This window comes from Rhinoderma darwinii, chromosome 11 (genome assembly GCF_050947455.1).
Source record: "Rhinoderma darwinii isolate aRhiDar2 chromosome 11, aRhiDar2.hap1, whole genome shotgun sequence".
NCBI lineage: Eukaryota > Metazoa > Chordata > Amphibia > Anura > Rhinodermatidae > Rhinoderma > Rhinoderma darwinii.
The window spans coordinates 35,930,074-35,951,187 of NC_134697.1; the positions used below are offsets into that span (position 1 = coordinate 35,930,074).

General features: G+C 42.6%; 1 protein-coding gene across 3 annotated transcripts in view; it reads left to right on the plus strand.

Moving 5' to 3' along the window:
* Positions 1-1,439: 1,439 nt before the first annotated feature.
* BORCS7 (BLOC-1 related complex subunit 7) overlaps positions 1,440-21,114 on the plus strand; it is a 29,884-nt gene continuing 10,209 nt past the window's right edge. Inside the window, exons 1-9 of one of the 3 annotated variants that reach the window (XM_075841079.1) lie at positions 1,483-1,677; positions 3,091-3,153; positions 3,806-3,849; positions 3,939-3,959; positions 13,928-13,982; positions 15,681-15,808; positions 16,842-16,992; positions 17,434-17,570; positions 18,087-18,156. In XM_075841079.1, coding sequence (XP_075697194.1) covers positions 1,519-1,677; positions 3,091-3,153; positions 3,806-3,849; positions 3,939-3,959; positions 13,928-13,982; positions 15,681-15,808; positions 16,842-16,992; positions 17,434-17,570; positions 18,087-18,156 — 828 coding nt within the window. In that variant the 5' untranslated portion in view covers positions 1,483-1,518. Of the gene's footprint in view, positions 1,678-3,090; positions 3,154-3,805; positions 3,850-3,938; positions 3,960-5,909; positions 8,014-11,790; positions 11,885-13,927; positions 13,983-15,680; positions 15,809-16,841; positions 16,993-17,433; positions 17,571-18,086; positions 18,157-21,114 lie in introns of those variants that run through there. The other 2 variants (XM_075841077.1, XM_075841078.1) reach the window with 2 other exon arrangements.

Genomic DNA, 21,114 nt, shown 5'->3' on the forward strand with positions numbered 1-21,114 from the left:
ATTAAAAGTTCAAAAACCCCCCCTTTTTCCCATCTTCCCCTAAAATTAATGTAAAATAAATAAATAATTGACATAACCGGTATAGGTAAAAGTCTTAACTATTACAATATAACATTATTTAACCCGCATGGTGAACGCTGTAAAAAAAAATAATAAACCGCCAGAATGGCTGTTTTTTGGTTACCTCATGTCCCATAAAAATGGAATAAAAAGTGATCAAAAAGTCTCATGTACCCCAAAATGTTACCAATAAAAACTACAGCTCACCCCGCAAAACATAAACCCTCATAGCGCTCTATCGTCGTAAAAATAAAAAAGTTATGGCTCCCAGAATATGTCAACGATCGGTGGGGGTACGAGCACCGAGACCCCCACGATCAATAAAAAGAAGCGGCAGAAGCGTTTAGGCAAGCGCTGTGCAGCTTTGTTTCTGATTGGCTCTTCTTGGCTATCCTCTGATATATTGAGATGCTCGCTTTACTTTACAAAGAAAGCCGAGGAGAGCCGATCAGAAACAAAGTGGCAAAACGCTCAACTGAGCTCTTCTGCCGCTTCGTTTTAGCGATTGACAGGGGTCTCGGTGCTCGGACCCTCACGGATCAAAATTTCTGACATGTCACTGTGACATGTCAAAAGTTTTATGAACGTATAGGCACTTTAACAAATTGTTTCCTCTTTGTAAAAGTAGTAAAATATAAAAAAAATATACATAAATTTGTTAAAGGAATTGTCCACTACTGGACAACTGATGACCTATCCACCAGGTCATGACCTAGGTCACCAATATACGATCAAGCGAATAGGAGCAGAGCTTCATTACGGCCGCTATGCAATGTACGGAGCCAACTGCTTCCGACTCCATACACTGCATAGTGTGCATCAGGTGGCCGAAGGCAGAGGGAGCAGCTGTGGCAGAGGGAGCAGCTGAGCAGTGCGGGGTCCGGGTGACGGACCGGCACCAATCATATACTGATGACCTATCCGGTAGTGGGAAACCCCTTTAACGCCGTAATCGTATTGACAGAATAAAGTTAACATGTCGTTTTTACTGCACGGTGAATGCCAGGAAAATCATAACCCAAAGAACAATGAGGGAATCGTAGTTTTTTTCCCATTCCATCCCACATCGATTTTTTTTTTCAGTTTCCCAGTCCATTATATAGTACAATAAAGGCTGCAATTAAAAACTACAACTCGATCTGCAAAAAAACTAAGATCTCGTACAGTTATGTCGACAGAACAATAAAAAAGTTTTGCCACTTGGAAGGCGACTATGGAAAAACAAAGCTGAAAACAAATTATGTCTACAAGGGGTTAACAGGGCTTTTCCAAAAAATACACCATTTTATTTTGATCAAAATGACCATTCTTATGGACTTTCTCATGTAGCTCTTCGCGGCTCATCACTGAGAGGTCTCCATTCTGGGACTAGAATAACTTGTCATGTCTGCTTGACAGCACTCCACCCCAGCTTCGCGTTGCTTATCTTTTTGAGCCAGCACAGCAGCCGTACTTAGGATGGAGAGGGAAGTGGTAGCTAAGATGGCAGCGTCCGCGGACGGGCAGACTAAATACGGGCAGTCGGTGAAAGGGCTCCTGACCGAGAAAGTCAGTACGTGCGGCGCTGACGTTATCGCGCTCACCAAGCAAGTACTGAAAGGATCCCGCAGCTCCGAGGTGAGAAACGAGAAGCCATGATGAACATGGGCGGGGCCTGGTAGGAGGGGCGGTGCTCACAGAGGTTGAAATACGGTTCACTGATAGGGCGTGCGGGCTTTAGGAAGGGGCGGGGTTATAGTAGGTTCATAGATATGCAACTATATGTGTGGGGGCGTGGTTTCGTAGTATAATGAGTAGGTCAGTGGTGGATCAGCATGGCTCATTGGTAGTGAGCGGCACACTATATGGCAGAAATGTTTATGTCTGACAGCTTTTTATCGCCTATGGAAATAAAGAATCCCAAAATTGAGATGCAATTGTTGCAGGGACGCTTGGAACTTCCCCCCCCCCTAGTGAAACATAAAATATATCACAGACTGCTGGGGCCCCCTCTGATATTGAGGTTCAAGGGGCTGCGGCTGGATTAGATATTTTTCCCTGCGCAGGGGCGCTCCAGGCATTCATGTGAATGGGGCCGTGCTGCAGTCCCCTGCCTAGCCGGCGGCCGTGCAGGACCGTGTTTAGTTGGATAGTCGCTTTAATATTGTGGGTATTGTCTCAGCTGTTGGGGGATGTATGGGGCCCAGGAAAAAAAGCATGATGGGGGACCCATTCAACTTAATGTAATATTATTATTTTATTAATTCAGTGTATTGCTTTTTTTAAGGACTTTTGTAATTGGCTTTTATTATTATTTTTTTACTTTTTACGATACAGCTTCTCTCTATCCTGTATACATGGAAGCTGTATCGTTTTCCCTCAGCCGATTCCATTAGTTCAGCTGGACTGACGGCTCAGCTGAGAGCGGGTTCTGGGTGTCTCTGACACACAGGATCTACCTAATATGGATGAACGTAGAAGTGATGGATATCATCTGGATCCTGTGTGTCAGAGACACGCAGGACTCGCTCTCAGCCGAGCCGTCAGTTCAGCTGAACTGATGGAATCGGCTGAGAGAGACAGATACAGGATAGATAGAAGCTGCATCGTAAAAAGTAAAAAAAACTTTAATAAAAGTCAATTAGAAAAAGTCCTGAAAAACACAAAACATTGATTATTAAAAATATCAAAGTTGTGCGCAGTCTTTAATTTAAATCCAACCCCCCCCCCCCATTGTTTCTTAATGTATGCACCCAAGGGCATATGTACCTTAGAGACAGCCCATGCGGCTACTATGGGGCCCCTGGAGAGAGGGGGTCCATTCTAGTTTGGTCTTGTCTCCATTTTCATGGATGGTGAGCGCCTGCACAGGGATGTGTTCACCACTGAGGTTATGATTTTGGCAAATGAGAAAGTAGAAAATATATTGGTATCATAAAAATGGAAGATGGGCATGAGGACCCTCTGTTATGGCTGGTAAGAAGTGGGGTGTTGACGATACGTTACTTGAATATGTCAAGTCACTGTTTTTTGGTGTTTTTTTTCTTTTAGCTCCTCGGTCATGCAGCAAGAAACATGGTAATGCAAGAAGATTGCATTTTACATTCAGAAGATGTAAGGAAACTATAATAAACTTGCATATACATAAGTTATTAAACCCATATACAAAGCATATTTTTATAAATAAGAGAAAGTGTATATATGTGTGCTGACATTGAAACAAGTGATATGATCCTTTTTTAAATTATTTTAGCAAGAATATCCACCGTTGGGGCAGAAGTGGCCTATTGCTCCTTATAAATAAGATTTAAAGGGAAACTGTCAGACATTTTGAGCCCTCAAAACTGCCGACAGCCCTGTATACAGTGTAGGGAGTGTAGAGTATCTATACCGGTGGTGACGGGCATGCAAGTTGCATGACCAAGAAATGGACTTTCCAATGCCCTCTGGCACAGAGGCGGACCCAAGTGCTCCAGGCTCTCCTCACTGAATGCTGCAAGCCCCTCCCCTCTGCTCTGAGTGACGGCTCTAGCATCCTATCAGGAGACCACTAGATCCGTCACTCAGAGGGAAGGGGGTGGCAGCTTTTAGTGAGGAGTGTCTGGGGCTGCCTCTGTGGCACCAGGGGCATTAAAACGTCCATTTGTTGGCAATGCAACTTGCATGACCGACACCACCGGTATAGTTACCCTACACTCCCCACCCTGTATATAGCGCTGTCATTAATAATGATTATTTCTAACTTGCACAATGTTGATCTTTACAGAGCCTCAGAAAAATGGCAATTATAACAACTCATCTACAGTACCAGTAAGTGCATTTATTTCATCTATATCCGGACATGGATCATCAGTTCAAGACATTAATAACATTTGTACATGTTATCGTCTTTCTTTCAGACAAGAAGCCATCCAGAAGAAGTGAGTGCATTTATCATCTTCCATATCACAGACACAAGTTTTTTTCATGTCTTTGGTGAAAACAGTCACCCTAAATAGGGATCGGAGAGGTTGGATTTCTTCCTGTAAGATCCTATTCTTTCCTATGGGACAAGTAGAACCAAAGATTCCTCTTAAGCCCTGTTCACATTATGTTAGGAGCCTCTGTTTAGGTTATATGACGGAAGGATCTCTCAACGTATACATTATCTCCGACGGGAGGCTACGACTTATTGCACTGTATAGGTATACAGTAGGCTACAAAGCTTTTAGGCTCCCATTGCAAAAAAAATAGTATACCGTGCTGTATACGTTTGTTTCACTGTAAAACTTTGTATAGAATAGCATAGTCCACTACATTATTCCATACTGCAGAAAAAGGTATACCGACGGAGGACAAAAGGATACTCCTTTGTCCTCCATTGTTGAATGGAGCCCTGTGGATATGTTTATTGTATACGCTATGAGATTTTCCCGGCGCATACAGCAAGCGTAGACTCTTAACATGATGTGAACATAGCCTTATCCTGCTTCCACTAGAGAAATTACATGCCTAGTAGGCCGACCTGTGCATAGTGAATCAGGGAAGATAGACCGTTGCCTTGACAATGGCCAGCTTTAGAAATTATCGGAGAAAAAACAAAGAATGCCCGGCGCACATCGTGCATCATCTCTTGTTGTGGTTGGGGAGGGTCAAGGGGTACCTATCGGTGTTGCACTAGGAGGACAACACCGATGTGCATATTAGCTGTCAAGGACTGCAGCTGGTTTATCAGTTCGGGGGCCACCAGGGCTCCCTCAATAATGCAGAAATGGGTAAAGGCAAAAAATGGATTTATGCCCCAGCGCTGTCTAGTTTAGGGCCTGTTCACATCAGCGTTCGCTTTCCGTTCTGGGGTTTCGTCTGAGGTTTCCGTCGGGTGAACGACGGAATCAATAGTAGAGTCGACTGCGCTATTGATTCCGTCGGAAAAACGGAAACCTGCCGGAATGGTGACGAAGGGAAACCATTAGCAATGTTTCCGTCACCATTGATACCAATAGTGACGGAAACGGAAGCTGTGGTTTCAGTTTGACTTCCCGTTGCGGGGTTCACCCGAAGGAAACCTCAGACGAAACCCCGGAACGCAAAGCGAACGGTGATGTGAACAGGCCCTAATGATAAGGTTCAGGAAATCAATCTGAGGCAGGAAGTAGATGAGGAATTACATCATGTATGTTTTAGCCTGATGAAAAGATCAGTTTGATTTAGTAACGCGTAGCTGTTATGCCAATAAACATATAAAACCTTTAATTCCTCGTCCACTACCTGCCTCGGATTGATTTCCTGAACCTTATCATTGACTGGACAGCGCTGGGGCATAAATCCGTTTTTTTCCTTCACCCATTTCAGCTTTAGAAATTAATACTGCAAGTTTTCGTGTGTTATATGGTAATAAATCTTCTACTGGCAGTTGGCGGATCCCAGTGCCTAAAGGTGGTTTTACATGGGCATATTTTCGCCCGGTAAACGAGTGCCGATCGACAATAACACCATGTCAATCAGCGCTTGTTTGCTCCATCTAAACGGAGCAATGATTGGAATGTATGGGGACAAACGAGAGTTAATACGTTTGTTCGTCTTATGCAATTTATGGTGGTTTTTCTTTAGCCAAATACAGTAGTGGATCCTAAAGAGAGAAACAATATAAAGCAAATACTTAAACTTATTATCTTTTTTTGTATTAAACCCTGGTCTAGGCTGGCAAAAAATTTAGCAAATACCGCATCAAAACTACACTGTATGAACAAGTCCTTGATCCTTCTATTTGACCTCGCGATGCCTGCTGATCACACAACATCTTTGTGCCTGTAGCAGATATAATATAAATTGTATTGCTCATTGTATAGCAGTCCTACTTCTAATCTGTTTTTCTCTGTTTTTTTGTGTAGTGTTGAGCAGTCATCAAATCTTCAGGATCAGTTGAAGTATCTCTTAAAGTGAGAAGAACCTGATTTGCTCCAGTCTTTTGTTTGCCCGCTGTTGGACGACTCTTATTTGTGCCACAGGAAAACTTCTACTTGAAGCTAGTTTTGTGATTAATACTGTAGTTATTGTGTCACAGTGCAAAACTGGTGTACGGGTATATTCACATGGTGCAGCACAGAACCACAACATTACCACCGTGGAGTGGAATGTAACGGATTTACATACAGATTTATGGTGGTGTGGTAATAATGGCTCTGTGCCGCATTGACATTTTCTTGTGAACGTATCCCAAATGTCCTGTAAACTGTAAGGCCTTATTCACATGAGCGTGTCTGATTTATGTCCGCAAAAAATAGGCAGTTTTTCTTGCATATGTCTGTTTGTATCACGTCAGTGTGGTTTCCGTGTGTCATCCGTTTTTCTCATTCGTGCTTCTCCTTCCTCTGCCAGCACTTCCTGTGTTTACTTTTTTTCTCTGCATTTCTTTAGCAACTGATCAGTTTTTTTTCTACGTACTTATAGACTTATGGGTCTGATACGCAAAAACGGCCCAGAATAGGACATGCGATAAGTTTCATGCAACCGATACACGCTCTGTGAAAAAACACGGACGTTTTACCCCATTGAATTGCATTGGTCAGTGTGCTGTCAGTTATTTAAACGGGTAGCACACGGACGTGAAATATGTTCGTGTGAATAAGGTCTAAAAGGTGATTTGTTCTGTATTTATCAACAAGGTGAGACATTTTATAAAGCTGCTTATAACACCTCAGACACTTTTGCATTTTCTCTTTCAAAAGTAACGTGACGTTTTCAGTTAATAAATGTGCGCCACATGTATCAATTTGTTTACAACAGGTTTGGGGTTATTCACGTGGTGATGGTGCGACAGGATACTGCACTATTAGTGCACCGCAGCAAACCGCAGGTAAATGCCTGAGGTTTTTGCATCAGTTCTACCATGTTTGCGGCACATATTTGCACACGGTTTTGCCACAGACTGCAATTGCAACAAAAACGACATGCGGTTTGCCACGGGGCTGTAATACTTTGGCTCTCTGCGGCACCGTCACAGCACGTGTGAATAAACCAGAGCTGGTAAAAACCTTTATCATAACCATGTAATAAATATAAATCACAAGCATTGCTCAGATTAAAAGGGTTTTCCGGAAGCAATAAACTAATTTCTATTTCACTACACACATAAAAATAATGTCATTTGTAATATACTTAAGTTTTGATTTAATCTTCTAACACCCGATTCCAGCACGGGTCACGTGATGCGTCTTCAGTAGCAAAATCCTTACTTCCGGCGCTAGCCCGTCCATGATCTGAGTTTAGTTTTCAGGCTGGCTCAATGTACGGGTACGTCATTCCTGACGTCACTGTACACTGAGGGAAGTGGTGGACCGGATACTCTCTTTCTTCTGATAGTTTCGGTCTGCTGCTAGGGGAGAGAAACACTGCTAGTCTCTGAGCATTCGTGGTTTCTACACTAGCAGCAGGCCAGAAAGAAGAAGAGATAAGATGTCAGGAGGCAGTTTCTAGTCGCGCTCTCACAAGGACTCCGGCGCTGGGGTTAGGGGATTCCACAGAGTCCCGGAGCAGAGCCCAAACTAGCGCTCTGCCCGGGACTGCGCTCTGGGGAAGACCCTGATAACACTGTCCATATATGGACAGTGATGTCAGGGGATTCCACACTATCCATATAAGGACAGTGATGGCAGGGGATTCCACAGAGTCCTGGAGCAGAGCCTATACTAGCGCTCTGCCCGGGACTCCACTCTGGGGAAGACCCTGTCCATATATGTCCACACAGACAAAAAAAAAATATATTGGAAAACCCCTTTAGTGAGTTACATAGCAACAGAAATTCTTTCTGTGGCAGTATTTATAAATCTGCACCAGTGTTTAGTGATATTATTTCATATTATGTTGTTGTTTTTTTTTTATGTTTGACTACTTTTGGCTGTAAAATATATTGTATGTTTTGTACATTATGTAAATTATGGTTTTTCCTTTGATGTCTATTGTTTTTCGATTACAAATAAATGTCTTTGATAATAATGCTTACATGGAAGACTGGTAACCTTAGAATAAAAAAATTGAGTTTATGTAACACTAGGCTTTATCAAACACAGTCTTCTCTAATTTAGTTTTTTTAGCATATTTAAAATTGTACTGTGATATGGAAAGTATACAAGGAAAAATATATTGTAACAAATGCATAGAAGAAATTTTTCATTCAGGTCAATTCAACATATAATATGTAATTCTTAGGGTATGTTCACACTGCGTGTTTTCACACGTTTTTTGGGTCGTAAACGTCCCGAAAAACTGCTTCAAAATCGGAAGCAGAACGCCTCCAAACATCTGTCCATTGATTTCAGGGAATTGTTCAGACGGGGCGTTTTTTACGCGGCCGTTTTTCAAAACAGCTGCGAAAAAGAAGTGCATGTCACTTCTTCAGCCGTTTTTTGAGCTGTTTTTCATAGACTCTATTGAACAAACGCTCCAAAAACGGCTCCCTTGAAAATAGCTCCGTATTTTGGGACGTTTTTGATTTTGTGTGTGCACATACCCTTAGTCTATACACTGCAGTGGCTCCAGTAGTAAATGTAAAAGGTTTGCAACTGAAATTCAAGCAGACCTCTCAGGATTTGTGTGCCATCTGATAAACTGTTTTCACATTGATGGTTTTGTGGCTTGTAGTTTATAGTCATTCACTCCTTGCTGTAATGGAAATTAAAGTCGTCCGCCTCTCCCATATGATTATAAATGTAATGCTGCCACTGGCAAATAATAATAAAAAAAACACTTCTCTGGCCTCCTCTGCTGCAGAGAAGTCCGGGCAGGCAGTGCCCGCTCACTCCATTCACTGGACGGCTGGCATGTAATACAGGTGTCAGCACCACAGTATACCGCTAAAATTAAGCTAGGATTACACTTTTAGTTGCTAATGCAACACCGAAGAAAGAATGTCAGTAGTAGGTTCACACGCAGAAGATTTGTTAGAGAAATTTCTGCGACTTATAATCAGTTCCATACTTCTGAATGGGGTTGTTTCTTCAGCAAGTTAATTTGTTTTTTGCACGTTCCACCCAGATGAATGAGACAGTCAGAAATTTGAGAAACAAATCTGCCACGTGTGAACTCACCCTTGGGGTAAGGACACACAGGGCGGATACGCTGCGTTTAAAGTACACAGTGTATCTGTCCTGGAAACCGCAGGAAATGTAACCTGAAAAACCACCAAATTGAGGTGGAGTTTTTTGTGCGGAATCTCCACTGTGGAAATACTGAAGAAGAAAGCAAAAAAGTTTATACTTATCCCTGGGTATTGTCATAGTGACGCATCCCTCTGCTCTGAGTACAGGACCGCCTCCTGGGACGACGCTGCAGTCCATGTGACCGTTACAGTTTATGAATGGCTGCAGCAGTCACATAGGATGAAATGTCATCCCAGGAGGTCCAGCTGCACTCAGAACAGAGGATCGGGTCACTATGACAACACCCGGGGTAAGTATGAATCTTTTTTTATATAATTTATGATTTTTGCAGCAGAGTTGCAGCTTTTCCGCCGCAAGAATCACAACTTTTGCCTATTTGTTGCGGGTTTTACCTTTCCATTGAATGCAGCGATTCCGCTGAATAATTTGAAAAACTTAAATAAATAGAATTTTTTTTCGCTGCGTGTGGATGAGATTTGTTCAAATCTCATCCACTCTGCTGCTACTGTATTACGCTGTGGATTTTACGCGATGAAATCCGTTGTGGAAAATCTGCACTGTTTACGCTACATGTGTCCCTGACCTTAAGTGGCATTCCCATCTTAAACATTTATGGCATATGCCCAGGATATGCTATAAATGTCTGATAGATGCAGGTCCCACCGCTCTCTCTGTTCGACTGTTTCCATAAGTCCTATTCACTTTTATAGGAGTTAGGGCTTATTCAGACGAACGTGATATACGTCCGTGCAACGCGCGTGATTTTCACGCGTCTCGCACGGACCTATATTAGTCTATGGGGCCGTGCAGACATGTCCGTGGTTTTTGCGCAGCGTGAGTCCGCTGCGTAAAAAAACTCACGACATGTCCGTTCTTTGTGCGTATTTCGCGCATCACGCACCCATTGACTTCAAATCATGCGCACCACACGGAAGCACTTCCGTGGGACGCGCGTGATTCACGCAACAGCAGTAAAACTATGAATGTAAACGGAGTGTCTTAATGATGGCGCAGCCGCGCATCATACGGGGCTGACACACGGAGCTGTTAAGTGCCTTTTGCGCACGCAAAACGCAGCGTTTTTTGCGTGCACAAAACGCACACGCTCGTGTGAATCCGGCCTTACGGAAACATCCGAGGGCTGCGAACTCAGTATTTCTGTAGTTTGTGGTCACCTTTCCACTGATCCCCTTCCTGCATGCGGTGGCCAGAGTCGCACAGTTGCCAACAGTCCTGAATTTCCGGGACTGTCCCAAATTTACAGAGACAATCCCGGCAAATGACTGTCCCAGACCGTGTCCTGGTAACTTGAACTAGCTCCTCAGGATGCAGATACTATGAATACTATGGCAGAGGAGGGAGCCTGCTCCCTGCTCTGCCATTCACGAGGCTACAGGCCTTGTTAGGCACAATTTTCTATTTTTCCATTGCCCCCAAAAAATAATAATTGTTTATCAATAAGTCCCATGTACCTCAAAATGGTACCAACGAAAACAACATCTCGTCGAGCAAAAAAGAAGCCCTCATATGGCGACATCGACAGAAAAATACAAAAGCTTTTTCTAATGCTGTGATGCAAAAATAAAATATTTTAGTTCAAAAGTGTTTTTATTGTACAAACGTAGTAAAACATAAAAACCTCTACATACGTGGTGTCGCTGCAATCGAACTGACCCATAGAATAAAACGAACATGTTATTTACACTTCACAGTGAACGGCGTACATTTGAAAAGCATTGAACAATGGCGGAATTCTATTTCCCCCCAAAAAGTTAATAAATTATATGTAGCCAAAAATGGTGCAATTTTAAAATAGAGCTTATCCCGCAAAGTCCTCAAACAAATATGTTGATGTAAAAATAAAAAAGTTATAGCTTTTTGAATGTGATGATGGAAAAATTTAAAAAATACTTTGGTCATTAAGGCCTAAAATAGGCTGGTCACTAAGGGGTTAAATACTAATAATAGATTCCCTACATCCTTTATTTTTATTCTGCATGTTCAGGTATAACAGATAAGTCATTTGTAACCCTATAAACAATAGACAGTAGAAATATGACATATCCTTGCTCGAACCTTATAGAGGAAATGGCAGGACTGTTCTAGGAACAATGTAGGCCTCCTGCACATGGACGTGGCTGTGTGCATGGTCCGTGATTGCGGCACGGATGGGCAGCAGTGTCATCCGCGGGCCGTCCGCAATCACGGATCGTGCTGACACAAGATGTGCATTCATTTCAGTGAGCCCGGACCGCAATTTCGAACCGTATAATGACATGTTTTATTTTTTTTGCGTTCCGGGCTTAAGGCAATGCACGGACCGTGGAAACCACGGTCGTGTGCATTGGCCCATAGGATAGCATGTGTTTTATACTATGCGCAATTGCAGTATACAGCAACGGTCGTGTGCATGACGCCTCAATATTCACTGTAATTCACACAATAGGAATAATATGAAGGAGAATATGTGGTCACTGCTGTAACCAAACGAATATGTATACAATGCATACAATAGGAGTGACAGGAATCAGAGAAAGCTGCTCTCTGGTGCTGGAGAACTTCAAGCCCCGGCATTGCCTGCGGAGGTCAGTGAGTTCATGTGTATATCTGTATGTATGGAGAGAGCTGGAAGGAGGGAACCATGACTGCAATGCATTATGGGAAGAAAGGAAGCTGCTTGTGCAGAGTGTGGACATGTCACAGTGCAGGTAATATCTCTGCTGTCTGTTCGGGGCTGTGCACCTGTAATAATGTCAGAAATGTTTGCAGGATTCCTATAAGCGAGGCGAGGGACACCTCAGATAACAGAGCAGAGCTGTCAGTGTACTCTACAATCCAGAATGTTAGTGTAGCATGTGGTGTGATGTGTAGGGGAAACTGCTCTATGTTGTATTGTCATGTATGATGAATGTAGTATGTATTATCGCTTTATAGTATTGCCTCGCAGTAAATTGAGTAGCTGTTTTGGATGACTGATTGCACATAAAGTATTTTCATAAATCAATCAATAAATTAATGTTTAAATATCTAAGTAATATGATGTGACGGGCTCCTAGCATCATAGTTATGTACGACGCTAGGAGTCCCTGCCTCGCTGCAGGACAACTGTCCCGTACTGTAATCATGTTTTCAGTACGGGTCAGCAGTTCCATTCCCAGCCTAAAGAATAACGGATGTATCATAAAACTTTTGATATGCCATAGTGACATGGCAGAAGTTTTGATTGGTGGTGGTCAAGGTCTTAATATTTAAAGGTGCGGGGAGATGAAGAGTGAGGGAATTTAAGAAAACAATCTGAGCGTAACTCACCCGGTGTGCGTGCGGTGTCCACTGTTAAATAAACACCAACCCTTAAACCCACAGACCACGACAGAGTTCAAGATGTAATCTTAAAGGTCTCCCTGTCCATGTAGACATCCAGGGCAGGAGGACGCTAAAGCTCTGAATTCAAAATTCGGCCAAAAATTTGACTGGGAACAATGGCACGTGTAGACAAAAGCAAAAAAACGACCCAGAGCTCGGGGGACCAGTGAAGCAAAATGGATAATAAAGCATGAAGTAAAAACTTTTCAAATTACTTCACTATGGGGTTTAAACGATATATCATCTACTCACCCCCTCAAGGAAAGTTTGTAGGAGTGGCAAGGATGGGTAATGTTGTCTTCTTAGGGCTTATTTAGACGAACGTGTAATACGTCCGTGCAACACGCGTGACTTTCACGCGCCTCGCACGGAGCTATGTCAGTCTATGGAGCCGTGCAGACTGTCTGTGATTTTTACGCAGCGTCCTATATTTGTGCGTTGTTTGCGCATCACGCACCCATTGAAGTCAATGGGTCCGTGAAAATCACGCACAGCACACGGAAGCACTTCAGTGGGACGCGCGTGATTCGCGCAACAGCAGTAAAAACTATGAATGAAAACAGAAAAGTACCACGTGCTTTTATGCTTACAAACATATAAACAGAGTGTCATACAGAGCTGTTAAGTACCTTTTGTGCGCGCAAAACGCACACGCTCGTGTAAATCCGGCCTTACTCGTAGGGATGCCGTAGGTTGACGATCCGAATCTTCTCCATAGGTTCCTGGTGATGTAGTCTCACAGATAGTCCAGGCAAATGTTACAAAGAAGAGGGGGATCCCAAAGTAATATATAAACTATATTTAATAGTCAGAAAACAAACATGACAAGGTCCCATACAACGTGTTTCGGAGGTTTTATTTTGCCTCCTTTCTCAAGTAACAAATGCACTGTACAAAGGATGCGATTTAAATACACCGCCAATGACTGGAACCAATATGGTTCACGGCATCAAAATCTTGGCGTGCGTTCTAATTTTCGTCTCCATGGCCGGATCTAATACTCAGAGCTGGGGATGAAGAGATGATGCAATACTAATATCGATCTCACCCGGCAGAGCAAGGACGCCCCCAGCCCGCAGCGACCTCTGGTATCTGAGAGCAGGGAGATTTGACAGCTCCCTGCTCTGTTTACTTATTCCGATGCCGCGACGTAAAAAGTCTATGGCATCGGAATAAGGCCCGTTAGGGACCGACGTAAAAACACTATGGGCCGGTCACTAACGGGTTAAGAGCCACCACACTACCAACATTGGGTAAACAATGTGGTTTTGTTTTTAAGGACTAGTTCCAAAGGTGACATTTTTTTTTCTTCCACTCCACTGAACACAGCGTGGTTTGAGGTTGAACCTTGAATATTTCTTATGTTCTCTTCATGTTGATTTGTCTAGTTCTCCCACATCCAGCTGCTGCTCTCAAGGTCTTCAGACCCATGAAGATGTCAAGGTATTACAGACCATGATCCAACACTTTATCACTTGTGTTCACATAGTGCTAGCCATTTTCTATTAAAAATCATTATAGCACAAACAAAACAAATACCCCTTCCCCTTATTTAACCTCACATTAATCTGTAACTATGTACTCACAAAATTGATTTATTTGTCACACCATGCCTTCAAGTTGCTAAAAATATTGTGTTTACATCTATTTATAAAGCAATGTCCATAACCCACCGAACTCCAATACTGTCCTTGGAACCCAATCTGCACCTGCAGTCCTGCCACACGACAGGGAATTATTATTTTTTTGAAAAAGAAAGGCTTACTGATGACAGATTTAGAGCAAATTAAAACCATCTGCTTGTCTAAAGATCTTATTTGCACTCCCCCCCCCCCCCAATATGGCCCTCTAATTGGCCTGATTGTAGGGGCAGGCAGCCAGCTTTTTGCACAGGTGCTCTGACTTTACTGCCTTTGACAGCATTTACAACGAGCAATGATCAGACTGTATAGGTACGAACGATCATTAAAAGGGTTGTCCCAAGCTTAAATGTTATTCCCTAACCAGAGGATGGGTGATAACATGCTGATCGGTCGGGGTCCGCTGGGCCCCCACCAATCACGAGAACTGCTGAGTAAAGTGCACGACTATCTCTGGCAGTGCCATAGAGAATGAATGGAGCAGAAGAGCGCATGCTCGACCAGTTGTGATCGGTGGGGGTCCCAGCGGTCGGACCCCCACTGATCAGCATGTTATCACCTATTCTGTGGTTAGCGGTTAATGTTTAATCTTGGGACAACCCTTTTAATACGATCGGTAGCTCCCATACATTTGCATCTGGTCGTCAACACGTCCCCTTTTACACAGAAAGAAGTGCTGCCGACTAGCGTCCAATTTCCCCCCCCCCCCCGCATAAAATATGCGATCAGCCGATGAACGAGCGTTTGCTTGTTTGTCAGCTAACTGCTTCCCTGTTTACACAGGGCAATGATCAAGAACAAACGTTTGTATGAAGTGTGTCAAAGGGGTTGAGCCAAGTTATGACGAGTGGTAAAATAGAGCTAGAAGTTACCAGAAGTATCACTTTAATTCTTCAGTGTTGCTTCCATTTAAAGGGTACAGAACACTTCGGCATCAGTTCTGAAGTTCGCCACTAGTCAGATCACTGTGTAAAATACCGTAACAGAGTAAACACACAAGGATCAATATATTAATATAAACGGAGCAGGTGATCCTTAAAAGAGAGTCCGCAAATATTCTCTTTAATAGTCACAATAAAAGCAATATACAGTCTTTTTCTCTACGTTTTCCAAAAACAGCGTCCAATGAAAAATTATCTAATTTTTTCCACCTGAGATAGATGTCGCAAGACAACGTTGCGGTCCCGCAGAATTGATTGCAGTGTTGCAGGGCTAAAACCTGGAACTTCACTACTTATTAGCTGCTTCAATACTGAATTGTTTTGCCTTTCCGTGACATTAGTCAGAGGTTCCTATTTGGATATATTTTTTATATATACTAATGAACGTTATGGGGTGCAATATTTTGTCATATAAAGTGGCATAAATAAGGTTGCAATTGTATCCTGTCCCTTAAAAATAACCTTTTAGCATTGTATGACCATGTGTTTATAGACACTATATACTGCCTATTATAATTATCATTTTTATTATACATACCTGTTTTCTACCAATTACCTAGGAGTATTATGGGAAATGCCTAAAGAATTCTAAGGATCTGAAAACCAATGCATGTGTAACCCCATCCAAGCCAGTGCCAAAATTCATACGTGATACACTGGCAGAGGTTCATGAAGAGGTTTCTTCACGGTAAAGAACTTAAAGTAAAGGTTGATGTATGCACATATCTAGAATCACTCTAAAATAAAAAAGGTGCTCCTATATTTTAGTTATGGACGACTAAATTATCGATGGACAAATGTTCATATTAACAGAGTGTTGTGTGGATGCCGGCTATCTCTGTCCACTACTTAACTTGCAGGAATTCAATAGGAATCAATCAGCTAAGAAATCCATCCATGGCGCGGGTGTTGCTATAGGGGGTGCAGAGCCAGCACTTGTAACTGGGCCCTGGTGCTCCAGTGGGCCCAATAGCTACTCCGCCAAATGTCACTTGAGTAGACATGACTCTAACTATAGGTAGGAAGAGGAAGCACTGGCAACCGGACCCTGGTGCCTGTGGGGGCCCAATAGCTAATATGCCACATAAGTAGACGGCCAGTGTTATAAATAGCACATGGTAGGTGGGGGGCCCTGATATAGATTTGGCATTGGGGCTCAGGAGCTTTATGTTTCGCATCCGATCCTGGGCAAAGTTTTTCCAAAAGGTAAAGTCATTATAGGGTGTTTAAAGGCTGCTATAGAAATGCCATTTTTGGCAAATATGTGGCTGGCTTAAAAGATAAAGGCTTTGTAAATTAAGGCCTCATGCACACAACCATAGCCATGTGCATGGCCGTGGTTTTCGGGTCGGCCGGCAGCGGACTGTTAGCCGCGAGCCGCCCGCAAATGGCGGGCAATGCACATGGCTGCGGCCATTATTTTCAATGAGCCTGGACCGCAGAACACGGCCGTAATAATACTTGCCCGTTGTTTCTGCGGTCCAGGCTCCCGCGCCATGCACGACCGTGAAAACCACGGTCGTGTGCATGGCCCCATAGGAATGAATGGGGCCGCAATTCTCCCGTGGATTTTCGTGGGAATTGCGGCTGCAAAAGCACGTTCATGTGCATGGGGCCTAACATGCATTTAACAGTCCTGGTATCCCGGGCATTCAAATTTGACACTGTTTTAATAATATAGTTTCTGTACAAGGGAGTTGACTTCTGTATTCCCTGTATAGCTACTATGGCTGTGGTCTTGTGGTACCAGAGTGTCTGGAGAACTGCAGGATTCTGGACCTGGGTAGTGGGAGTGGAAGGGACTGTTATATGCTAAGCAAACTGGTTGGACCGAAGGGACACATCACAGGAGTAGACATGACTGATGAACAGGTAAGGCTTGTCACCATACAATAACAGTAATTATTACTTAAACTAATGCAGCCTTCATAAATCTCTGATCTTCTCCTTTAAACTTGCAGTCGGTATAGTTAAGTCTCGCAATGTGATATTACCTCTCTAGTGCAGATACTCATCCTCTTTGGACTGCGGATAGAAACTGGCCTTGATACTCTGCCCTCTTAATCTTCTTCCTTTCCCCATTAACCTATTTTTCTTCCTTTTTCTGACTCCCCCGATTTTTGTCTTCATCTTTACTGTTTAGTCTTTCCATGAATTTTAAAAATGGGATGTTTGGTTCATGCAAATAGCGTTCACTTTATTAGAAATCGGACCGACATATCAGGACTTTCCTTTTCGTTCCCTATATGTTACATTTCTTTCCTTTTTCATAATGTTGTAGTATTCATCCTATGACCATTCACTTGTGTTTAGGTTGAAATCTCCAGAAAGTATATTGACTACCACATGAAAAAATTTGGTTACCATGAACCAAATATTAATTTTGTAAGTGGGTATATTGAAGATCTCAAAGCTGCAGGCATAGGTGACCAAAGCTATGGCATCATTATGTAAGTATAGATCATTGGTCATCTGTACACCTGGGAATGGACACGGGTATTATTTAAAGGGGTTTCCAGTTTGCGCAAATAAAGCTTGTTCACTGTATAATGAAAAGTTGTACGATTTTCTTATATACTGTCTGTATCAATTACTCATGGTTTTCAAGATATTTGCTTGCTGTCAGTCAATTGGAATCTTCATTGTTTACTTCCAGAAGATAACGATTAGTCCTGGTCATGTGATAGACACACCGGTGCACGGTTTATTACAGTCATCAGAGCTCTGTCTTGTAACGAGACATACATCTGTGTGTCCATCAACATGACAACGACCGATTTTCATGCCCTGGGAGTAAGCAATGAAAGTTCTTATTGAATGACAGCCATCAGAGATCTGAAAAACTGCGAGAAATTGATGTAGGAAGTATACTGGAAAATTAAATAATGCTTTATTAAATGAAGAATGACACTTATTTGCTGAAACCATAATACGCCTTACATACATTTTTTTTTTCTTTATTGTAGATCGAATTGTGTGATAAATCTATCCCCTGATAAGAAGGCTGTACTAAGAGAAGCTTACAGAGTGCTGAAGGTAATCTCATATTATATTGTGTATATATATTGCCTGGTCTAACTAACTCATATGACTTAAAGAGGCTCTGTCACCACATTATAAGTGCCCTATCTCCTACATAAGGAGATCGGCGCTATAATGTAGGTGACAGTAATGCTTTTTATTTAAAAAAAACAATATATTTTTACCACTTTATTAGCGTTTTTAGATTTATGCTAATAAGTTGCTTAATGCCCAAGTGGGCGTATTTTCACTTTAGCCCAAGTGGGCGTTGTACAGAGGAGTGTATGACGCTGACCAATCAGCATCATGCACTCCTCTCAATTCATTTACACAGCGCATAGGGATCCTGTTAGATCCTTATGTGCTGTCTTATACTTACACATTAACAATACTGAAGTGTTTAGACAGTGAATAGACATTCCACGGGATTCACAATCCCTGCACTTCGTTACTCTGTCTGTGGTATTTACAGCAGAGGACGCGTAATCTCGCAAGATTACGCAGTAAATGACAAGTTACAACGAGATCACGCTTCGTCGGCTGTAACTACCATAGAAACAGTAACGAAGTGCAGGGATTGTGAATAGACATCCCGTGGAATATCTATTCACTGTCTAAACACTTCAGTGCTGGTTTACTGCAGCTCTCCTCCTATTCACTTGAGCTTGAGTACTGCAGCATGGAGGCAGCCGGTAAATCTGATCGTTGCAGGGTACGGCTGAGGATAGGTCATCAGTATGAAAAACCGCCACCTACTTTTCCAAAAAGCCAATATAGTAATAATTCACAAACGGTTTTAAGTCAGGTTTTATTGGTATAATACTATATTTTATGTAAAGTGGATCTTTCACCTGAATATGCTGCTTTATTTAAGGGCAGCATATTATGGCGAGATATCCGCTATACTATTAGCTCAGACAACACCAAAAAATTTTGTGCTGTTTGGCTAATAGGAGCTAACCAAGAATACATCAGACTCCTATTTATGGGTCCGCTGTATTCATGAGGGGAGCGTTACACTCCGCATTAGTTATACAAGAATAATGTACAATACTGTATACTGTATAATATAAACTACTCAAAAATCAAGCACTAAGTCTAATACTAAAGTAGAATTTAAACATTTGAAAGATAACCTACAGTAGATTATTTTCCCAGTAAGATAAAGGACCACCTGAGAAGAGTAAAAAGTAACAAAGTATTCCTGGGGCTGTGAAACAATATAAAATATAAAAACGACAGCCCAATAAAGATAACTTAGTAGGTGGAACTACAAGTAGGAAGATTTGCATAATTTACAGATGTTAAGAGTTATGTTATCTTTAGTTTCCGCCACCTTAAATAATTTATTAGAGAAATACATAAATAGCAATTCCCTAAATGTTTTAATTTATTTGTCGTTGCTTATATAGCACTAACATATTCCGCAGTGCTGTACAGAAATTGTCATGACTCACATCAGTCCCTGTCCCCAATGGGGCTTACAATCTATTTTCCCAATCTCAGACACACACACTGAGACAATTTCATAGGAAGCCAGTATGTTTTTGGATGGTGAAACAAAACTGGAGCACCCAAAGGAAACACAGAGAGAACATACATACTACATTGAAATGTTATCGTTAAATAGATTTGAACTCGCGTTTCTAGTGCTAACCACTGAGTCCCCATGCTGCTTATATATTAAAGGGGTTTTCCAGCTGGAAGAAATTGATGGCCTATCCTCGGCCTATCTGATTGGTGGGGTCTGACTCCCGGTACCCCTGCCGATCAGCTGTTTGGAAGGAAGCGGTGGTCATACGAGCACTGCTTCCCCTTCCTGTCACTTCTTGTAGTTTGAATCGCCAACACACTTGTAGCGGTGGTTCATAGTATTATAGCCTTCTCCCATTCACTCGAATGGGAGAAGACTGCATCACTGTGAACCGCCGCTACAAGTGTGTTTGCGTTTCACAGTAGGGAGCAGGTAAGAAATTAAGGGGAAGCAGCGTTCGCATGAGCGCCGCGGCCCCTTCAAAAGGTGCAGAAAGTCGGATCCCCACGGATCAGATATTAATTGCCTATTCTGAGGATAGGCCATCAATTTCTTCTAACTGGAAAACCCCTTTAATATTAACACAATTACTCCATTTAACTATAGTTATCTGCAGGGCTGGGGCAATTTCAAGTTCCTAACACTTTCCATGTAGACGTGTCAGCAGACATTTCTGTTTTATGTCTATGACTGCAGTCTACTAAGGCTGGATTCACACGAGCATGTTCAGTCCGTAAAGGACAGAACGTATTTCGACGGCACGTCCCGGACCGAACACACTGCAGGGAGCCGGGCTCCTAGCATCATAGTTATGTACGACGCTAGGAGTCCCTGCCTCGCTGCGGGACAACTGTCCCGTAATGTAATCATGTTTTCAGTACGGGACAGTAGTTCCACGGAGAGGCAGGGACTCCTAGCGTATTACATAACTATGATGCTAGGAGCCCGGCTCCCTCCAGTGTGTTCGGTCCGGGGCTTGCGGCCGAAATATGTTCCGTCCTTTACGGACCGAACAAGCTCGTGTGAATCCAGCCTAATAATACACTTTGCTATAAAGGGCAGCCTGCATTCTGCTTTTGCATTTGTGGATTATTACGGCTTGAAGATTCTTATTGTGTTATTTATAGAGTAGATACTGAAGTTTCCTGCTGTTAGGAGAAACATAGATCAGAAAAGTTAAAATGCAGTCGAAGAGGTATCTGAGGGTCATTCATTATTTTGCGCTTTCAGCCTAGCCAAATCTGCATGTTTAGGGCTTATGCACACGGCGGTTGTACTGTTATACGGAGGCATACAGAGTTTTTATTGGATTCCATGGCATTTTCTATCGGAATCCATGTATGGAAGTATTTTCCCCTAGAAGCATTGCCTCTACAGCAGTGCATGTAGGCCGTATGGCTCTGTACTAAAGGAACTGTACAACCTCTTTGCACTGTCAT